Source organism: Pinus tabuliformis, chromosome J, assembly GCF_031772625.1.
Source record: "Pinus tabuliformis cultivar Carrire ecotype Pingquan chromosome J, CPIR1, whole genome shotgun sequence".
NCBI lineage: Eukaryota > Viridiplantae > Streptophyta > Pinopsida > Pinales > Pinaceae > Pinus > Pinus tabuliformis.
Window position 1 is genome coordinate 1524927421 of NC_142295.1, and position 9702 is coordinate 1524937122.

Consider the following 9702-nt stretch of genomic DNA (forward strand, 5'->3'; position numbering starts at 1 on the left):
AATTATTTAATTATTTAATTATTCCAACTATCTTATTTTACTGTTTTTTTTTCCAGTGGAGCTGTAGCTAGTTTTACTTATTTTGAAATTATTTTATTATTTTATTTTTACTTATTTTAAATATATATTATTTAAAATATATATTTTAAATATATATATATTAATTTAAAAAATAGACCTGGCTGGTGGTAGATGAACTCAACGGTAATCTCCGTGAACAGTACTAGGTTTCACCTAACAGCACAAAACACTTACATTATTTTGCCTCCTGTGAGAGTCTCTGATTCCTCACCCCAACCAAATGTCAGACATATCCAACTGCCTGACAGATGCATATCTGCCATTCTAACATCACACTCTTACCTAATCACATTCAAAGGGACTTTTTTATATAAAACGCATTCTCGACACATTCACAGAGCGTCTAGTTATCTCTCGTCTTTTCCAGTCGCTTAATCTTCAAGCCGCTCCAGGTGTCAATTCGAAAATGACTACAGGCGTTGGCAATGGCAGAGAGCATACGGAAACCACCGTCTGCGTGACGGGAGCGACAGGCTTTCTGGCTTCATGGCTCGTCAAACGTTTACTCGACAAAGGTTACACTGTCCACGCAACGGTGCGCGACCCAGGTTCGAATCTCGTCCCCTTATTCAAAAAGCTTCATTCCTTCTATAAATTGTTGGTTTGGGCACCCAGGTTCGAATCTCGTCCTCTTATTCGAAAAGATTTATTCCTTTAGTATTTCTCGAAAATTAAAGCGATCTTCGTAGACTCAAAAGAAATCAAAGCCCTTAAACCAAATTCACTAATTAATCAAAACCCTTGGATGGACCCACAGGGAACGAAGTGAAGGTGCGCCCTCTGCTGGACATTTCTGGAGCTGCAGAGAGGCTCAAGCTCTTTAAAGCGGATCTGTCCGAAGACGGCAGTTTCGACGCCGCCGTTGCCGGCTGCCAGGGCGTTTTTCATGTTGCCACTCCGATCGATTTCACACCCAAAGATCCCGAGGTAAGTAACTAATGTTTGGATCAGTCTTAAATGCGATTTTTTATTGGAGTAAAAGAAAATTGTGGCCAAATTTTGCATCCGTATTAGTTTTTAACGTTATTTGAGTAAAGACGTGTGGTTAAATCTTGATTCGTGTGGTTTAAATATTTTTTAGTTATATATAGATTCGGTGGCTTAAAAAACTAAAAAAAAATTCTAGAGGGTTTGAAAAATCCGAGGGTTCGAAAAATCGAAAGAGATCAATTCTTTAGAGTTCAAGAGTTCTAGATTTCGATTTCTAAGTTTTGACTGTCAAACTTTTCATTTCAAAATATTAATTCCAAAAATAAACTTTAAAACTTTTCAAAATATTGCATTTAAAGACTAATCTAATGTTTTTGCTTACTGCCGCGCAGAATGATGTGATCAAGCCAGCGATCAACGGAACCCTTAATGTTCTGAAGTCTTGCACGAAGGCCCAAACCGTGAAACGCGTGGTGGTCACATCGTCCGCGGCCACGGTTTCCATAAACGAATCAACGGAGCAGAATCAGCAGCTCGACGAATCCAGCTGGACAGACCTTGATTTCCTCCAAACTAAAAAGCCCCCCACTTGGGTACTTAACTATATGACTACTGCATTCAATTCCGGAAAATTTAAACCATTCTAAGATTTCAGAGTTGTTTCTTTATTGACAGAATAGTCTGTGTTTTTAAATGTTGCAGTCATATGCAGTTTCCAAGACGCTGGCAGAGCAAGCAGCGCTGCAATACGGTAAAGAACAGGGGCTGGATGTCGTAACCATCGTCCCGGTGTTGCTGGTGGGGCCCTCCATCCTTCCCGACGTGCCGTCCAGCGTCCACCTGGCGCTCTCCCTGCTTACTGGCAATCCCCACCTGTTGCAGGCTATTAAGGGCATGCAGTTGTTGTCCGGCTCCGTATCAATGGTACACGTGGACGACGTCTGTAGTGCTCATATTTTCTTGATGGACAACCCTTCTGCAAAGGGTCGCTACATCTGCTGCCCCATCAACACCTCCGTCCCACAGCTGGCAGACTACTTATCCAAACGCTATCCGCAGTACAATGTCCCGACTGAGTAAGTATATCTGTATAATATTTGCCCTTTTTTCGTATCTGTTTGCGTACGTATATACGAGTATGAATGCTTGTGTGTGCGCGCAGGTTCGAGGGTGTGCCACAAACCCAGAAGTTGAACATGTCGTCGAAGAAATTGGTGGAGAGCGGTTTCTCCTTCAAATTTGGCATCGACGAAATCTACGATGACGCTGTAGAATCCGCGAAGGCGAAGGGATTGCTTGCTTAACTACTCTACGAATAACAAAACAGAGCTGTTTTCTTCCAACGGAAATAATACCACGCGCTGTGTGTTTGGTGGTATTCGTAGTAAAAAATGTTTATTTAACTTTTTAAGTCGTGACAGGTTATTAAAATATGTTTTAACTTTTGCAGTATTTTTTGCATCTATGGGTCAATGAGCTGAGCTGGATAAGATGGTGACATGTTTTGTTTATAAGCGTTCAGTATATTACTAAAGAGCATTTTCCACATGAAAGTCCCTACATATATTTTAAAATTAGAAACTAAAAACCATCTCAAACCAGGGAAAATGGTAACAAGCATAAAATAAAAAACTAAAAACCATCTCAAACCAGGGCAAAGGGTAACAACCTGTTTTATTTTAATTTAATTATTAAGAGTGTTTTTTAATTTAATAATAAATATTATCTAAATTTTAATTTAATTATTAATAGGTATTTTTTTTATTTAATAATAAATATTAGATAAATGGTAAAGATTTAATTTCATATGTAATAATCACAAAATTAAAGATTAGGATATCTCTCAAAAAATTGTTTTTTTTTTAATTAAATTTATCAATGAAAAACAAATTGTTATTTAAATATGTGTTATATAAATACAATTTATGGCATTTACGGTTTTTTTGGTTCCTTCTTGTATTAGGTTATGATATTGTAGTAAAATCTATTTACAAATTAAAAATCTCCATGATAAAGTGGTGGTGAATCTCATGATCATATCTTTACATGTTTTTTTGAAATAAATGTATTTTTAATTCATATCTTAATTTTTTATTTTTATTTTTATTTATCAATAATAATAATATACATCAAAATTTATAATTTAGTTAATTTTTATGATTTTATTTAATCTTAGCACTGTGAAATGTATTATGAGATAAGTGTTTTAGTGTCTATTAGTGTTTATGACCCATTTAATTTATATGATTGTGCTAGATTTTACATTAAACCATCACTTGGATTAGTGTTTATAACCATTAAATTTATATGGTTGTGTTAGATTTTATATTAAACCATCACTTGAGCGATATTTAGACTAATGATAGTAAATGGTAACCATTATTTCATAAACAGTCACCATCATTTTATGTTATTTCTCTTTTTCTTTCCTTTTTTTCCTCTCTTTTTTTTATAAATTTAATCAAGTTAAATTTAAATTTGGTTAATTAATATGTTGGATACATTAAATAATGTTGTCATTCAGAGCTGTAAAATTTCTTAAAATTAGATATCTTTTAAGAAAATGTAACCCTCACAACCATCTCTCATTCTTTTAAGAAAATGTAACCCTCACAACTATCTCTCATTCTTCAATCTCCACAAAATTTCATACTAAAGCTTCGTAAAAGACTAAACTCCACACAAACCAATTAATTATATTAATAAATAGTTAGATTTATGTCACCAACTATATTTATTAAAATAAAACATATATAAAAATCAAAATTATTATTTTCAGTTTCCATATATTTAATTTTTCAAAATATTATTATATATTTTACTAATAAAATTATTAAAAAAATCTCTATAAAATATTAATTTTTTATATTATTTTTCATTTCATAATCATCTAATAAAATTTCTCAATATTATTTTTCCATTTCATAATCATCTAATTTCTAAACATTTTCGTGAATAATTTTTCTATATACTACCATTACCCTTACTTTTATATATCGAAATCATTTTTTATCTTTAAATTATTTATAAAATTCATATATATCAAATTAATTCTTTTTTTTCCCTCTCATATATATATATATATATTCCTTACTTTCAACCTATCTAATACCAAATTGGTGTACTTTGATCTTAAATGGTTAGAATTTTAATGAGATGGATAACATATTATCATTTTTAATAGCAAATTGGTGTACTTTAATCTTAAATGGTTAGAATTTTAATGAGATGGATAACATATTATTATTTTTTTAAGTATTTAATAAAAAATTTCCAAATGTAATGAAATAAAAAATTTCCATAGTTGATGAATATTTTAATGTGATTTTTGTAAATATAATGAAAAATAATAATAATAATATTAAAAATATGAAATATAATTATATATAAATTAAAAAAAAAAATTGTGTTATAAAAAATTAAAAGATAAAAAATTATTATATATAATAAGAAAATGATCAACTAACAACAAGACTCATTAATTTTTTTTAATTAATATTAATAAAAATAATCAACTTTCATAGATTCTAAATTATATAATTATGAAAAGATGAAAAGCATTTTATTTATCATTTAAATCATCAAATCCAAAATGATTTACGAAGTTTCTCTTAAAATTCTTTCAACATAAATAAGAAAAAAAAAATCCAAAATAATTTAATTTTGGTGTTCTTCATTGTCATCATTATTTTTCTTAATGAAAAGCTTCGATCTTCATTTAGTTCCAATCCATCATCAAAATGAAAATAAAGTTTATTTGGTATATTGTATTGTGTTTGTCGATTGAGTACATCCCAACCCATCAAAAGTTTAGCCAGTTATAGGTATACCATTATAAATGAAGTTCTAGTACATTGATATGGTTTATCTAAGTGTGTTATGGGTATATAATTATAAATGAAGTTCTAGTGCATTGATGTAGTTTATCTTAAGTGTGTCTTATATTTTTTTCTTTCATATTTTACTATCTTATATTTGTTTTTATACTTTACTTCTAAAACAATTAATGTGGTTTCATTTATGTACTATTGTAATCATATAAATTAAATGGGTCGTAAATGCCTATATGCATGGAAGCATTTATTTCATAATACATTGACATTATTAAAAATAAAAAATTCATAAAACTAACTAAAGTATAACTTTATTTTAAATTATTAGCATTATTATTAATTATAAACAAATTAACATATAAGTTAAACATGTATAATTTGAAAAAACATGGAACATGATTCTTATCTATGGAGATTTACAGCCATGAAAATTTACCTCATTTTACCATGGAAATTCTTGTTCTAAAAATATACTTTGCTACACTACCATGACTTATCAATACCACATGCCCAAAAGACCATAACTTATTCCAAAAGACCTTAACTTATTTCATATGACATTTTTTTAATTAATCAATTTAATTAAAAGAGCAAAAATGACATAATTACTTTGGAGATAAATGTCAACCCTTAATTTGTGTATACTAGTAAAAATATTCTAGAATAAGCCATGGAGGTTAAAGCTTTAGCATCCACCTAATAACTATTTATAATTGAAGTCTATTCCAAAATCGACATGCCTATTGGCATAATTATAGAATTGTATCATTGAAATGAATACAATTGAGAAAACATAGCTTGAAAATTTTTATATCAAATTTTATCTCTTGTCTAACCTTGTGTATTTTTGTTTAACATGTTATCATATCTTCTATTTATTTACATTGAAAAACATGTCTATTTTGGAATACAGCTTGCACAATTTTTATCTAATTATCAATACTTATTAGGTGGATGATATGGTTTTAACTTTCATAGAATATTCTTAGAAGTAGTTATGTGATTTTGTTCTTTTCTTAATTAAAATAATTAAGTAAAGAAAACTGTCATACTAATAGCTATCATATGAACATAGGTTATGGTTGTTTGGGCATTTGGTACTAGTAAGTCATATCCATAACATTGCAACAAAAACTATTTGTAAATTAACATCATTAAGAATCTTGTTACATGTTGGTTAAAAATTTGTTGCATGCATTTTTAAATGTATATATGTTTAATTGATATATTAGTAAATAATTTAAAATAAAGTTATAATTTAGTTAATTTTATGATTTTTTAAAGTTTAATAATGTAAAATGTATAATCAAGTTCAAGCTTTTGTTATCCATATTTAGACATTTGAAAACATTTTTAGAAGAAATCACATAGGTAGATTTAGGCCAAATGTATTAAATTGTTGTTAATATTTATCAATGATTTAATTTACATATCTACTCTAATGAGTAAGGCAAAATAATTATTTTATAGCTTAATTGATGAGTCACAAAAAATAAGTATTTTATAACTTAATTTTATTTTAAATGTATATATGTTTAATTGATATATTAGTAAATAATTTAAAATAAAGTTATAATTTAGTTAATGTTATGATTTTATAATTTCAATAATATGAAATGTATTATAACACTTATTAATATTTATCAATGATTTAATTTATATATCTACACTAATGAGTAAGGTAAAATAATTATTTTATAACTTAATTGATGACAAACAAAAATATATTAATATAAGTGTCATATGCAATGTTGATGCTTATTACCTACTTCTTATGTAGAAATTAATTGATAGCCAATTTAAATCAATTTAAATGTTTAGAGATAAAAACCTCCAAAACCATATAATTGATAGCTATTTTAGATGAATTTAAATATTCATAGAGTTAAAAACCTTCAAAACCATGTATATAAATTATGCTACATATTAATCATAAACCACAATTTAAAATAGCTTTACATCAATATTTTACATATAAAAACATAAAAAATAAATAAACTAAACATTGTCTAAATAATTAAATTATAAATCAATTATACTTAAAAAGAAATCTAAATGGTTTCTACAAAAAAATTAATTTAAATGAGCTTAGTCTAACTTATAGACAAAATAATATTTTTCACTAGAATTCACCAAAATCCGGCAATACAATTTCAAGATTTTTGTTGATGTTTAATATACATTTTTGAATGCATAAATGGACTCAACGCCATGAAAAATCTCTTGGGTTATGCAGATTAAACAACTTAAACTCCAGTTTTTTTTTTAAATCTCTCTTGGATTTTGATTAAAATTAACCATATATTTATTGTCTTGTACATTTTTATTAATAAAACTATATAGTAAAAATAAATATTAAAAAAATGAGATGTAAAAATAAATTACTAAGCATATATATTTGGATTTGATAGATGTACTCTTTATTCTATTAAATGCTATGACAATTGACTTAGTACTTCATACAATGACAATTCATTTTCATAAATATTTAACTTTGATAGGTGTACTCTTTATTAAATGTTATGACACTTGACTTAGTACTTCAAACAATAACAATTCATTTTCACAAATATTTAGCTTTGATAGGTGTACTCTTTATGAAATGTTATGATTGCATACAACCTCTTTTTGATTTGTTATTTATTTTTTCTTTTTCTTTTTGTTTTGTTTTATTTTTTTTCTTTTTTCTCTGACAAATTCAATTTTAAACACCATGAAATTAGTCCTTATGTAAATGGACAAATCAGACGACAAAAAAAAAAAAAAAAAATTCTTTTTTTTTTTCAAAATATATATATTTTTTTTCAAAACTTTAATAAACTTTATAAAATTTATTTATAAATTTTAAAAGTAATGAAAAATCAAACCTTTATAACTAAATATAACCGTTGATAATAAATATAACCGTTGATAATATATCACACATGAGAGGAGTTGCTCAACAGTTATAATAATATATCACACATCATCTCGAGAGGAGTTGTTGCGAAATATAGGTACTACATTGAATACAACACCCCAGCCTGCTAAAATACCAGTATACATAACTCATGCTTTTAATAGCATTAGATTAAAATAACTATTTTGTCATATTTCAATGTGTGTTTTACATCCATGTGACGTACAAGGGACTTTCATTAAGTTTGCACACCATCAACAAGAGAGGATCGTAGATCTGGATAACGCTAAGCAATGTTATCCATGATCCTCTGCATCGCGCCACTCTAATACAATATTTCCTTTAAGTGGCCTTCTTAGCATATCATGGTGACCTCCTTGTGCAAGGCCATTCATCAAATTGTGGCACTCCTCTTCCATTATGGGCCACTCTGCTTTTATTGTACTCTTTGAGTGCCCTTCTTTTCACATAGATTCGTGTGTAGCATTGGTCTCGCTCATACCGTGGAATTATTTCTCATATCATGGCTCATTTTCCTGATCTTTTCTCATATTTCAAGCTCAGATCCACATATATGGAGGACTATGACAACTTATTGATATAATACTTCTCGTTCCCTGTAACACTCTTAAGTGAATAGTAAATAGTAAATATTTTATTGCTTCTACTAAAACAATGGAAAACTATGTGCTAATAGAAATCCAAATGTAATATTAAACATGAAAAATTTATTTTAATTACATTAAAAAGATATGGTGAACCAAGGAATTACGAGTACGGGAAGGTGGAAATGCTAGAAGAGAATATATGCGAAATTACTCCTCTCCCTAGGGATGAATATCCGAGTTAGGGAAAAGAGAGCCAAGTGGGTAGAGAGAACCTTAGAAAATCAAGAAAGAGGACAAGGTAACTTTACCTCATATAGGACACTAATGAGGTAAGGTAACTTTACCTCATATAGGACACTAATGAGGTAAGGTAGGACGCTACCACAAAGAAATTCTTGAGCTGGTTAGGGTTCTTGACCTGGTTAGGGGCCATGGGAAGATAGGACACTAATGAGGTAAGGTAGGAAGCTACCACAAAGAAATTCAGGAAGCTACCACAAAGAAATTCTTGAACTGGATAGGGGCCATGGGAATTTATGCTTAGACCTGTGTGGTCTCTGTCCAAGAAAGAAGACATGGTTCTGAAGGGAATTTGGCTGGGGAGAAACACTGGTGGAAGACCGTGCTTAATGGTGGGGAGGAGCGTTCTCTCTTCCCTAGTGATTTCGTGTGGCAAGGGACTAATCTTGAACACAAGTATTTCTGTGTGATCCTAGTTGATATTTCTTATACCTTTTGTAAGATATTTTTATAAACACAAGTATTTCTGTGTGATCCTAGTTAATATTTCTTATACCTTTTGTAAGATATTTTTATAAAGACAAGTATTTCTGTGTGATCTGTGTGATCCTAGTTGATATTTCTTATACTTTTTGTAAGATATTTTTATAAATTGCAACATGAGAAATATATCTGGAAAGTTCAAGGAAACACTGTGAATTTCGTAAAATGATTAGTCTTTGGATTCTATGTAAATTAGGAGCATGTATTGTCTTCAATGTAGTAAGAAATTTGGAGAAACTATTAATAAATGTATTGGTAAGTATATAAGAAGGAAATAATTCAAGTTAGGGAAAATGGGTTAGTCCCTGGGCCAAGTTGGGTGACCAACAACCCAGGGACAGTCTCGTTGCCTCCCTCTTCTCGATATCAAGATTAGGAACAATAACTAAGGGCAGAGGCATGTTGCACAACAACTTAAAAATATGACTCTGAAAATCAATTTAAACAAATAGGAATGACGGTATCAACCAATGAACTCATACAAAGAACAATAGAATAATTATATTTTAAGTGATAAAAAGGCATTTACCAATTATTTCGATTAATCCAAATATTATACAATAAATAT

The 9702-nt window shown here is 29.1% G+C and overlaps 1 protein-coding gene across 1 annotated transcript; it reads left to right on the forward strand.

The window, feature by feature from the left end:
* The first annotated feature begins 403 nt into the window (after nucleotides 1–403).
* LOC149233306 (putative anthocyanidin reductase) lies at nucleotides 404–2463 on the forward strand. The gene is made up of 5 exons (XM_089379729.1): nucleotides 404–629; nucleotides 839–1008; nucleotides 1404–1604; nucleotides 1714–2087; nucleotides 2174–2463. Exons 1-5 carry the CDS (start codon nucleotides 488–490, stop codon nucleotides 2313–2315), a joined length of 1029 nt encoding a protein of 342 aa, XP_089235855.1. The 5' UTR covers nucleotides 404–487; the 3' UTR covers nucleotides 2316–2463.
* Nucleotides 2464–9702: the final 7239 nt, after the last annotated feature.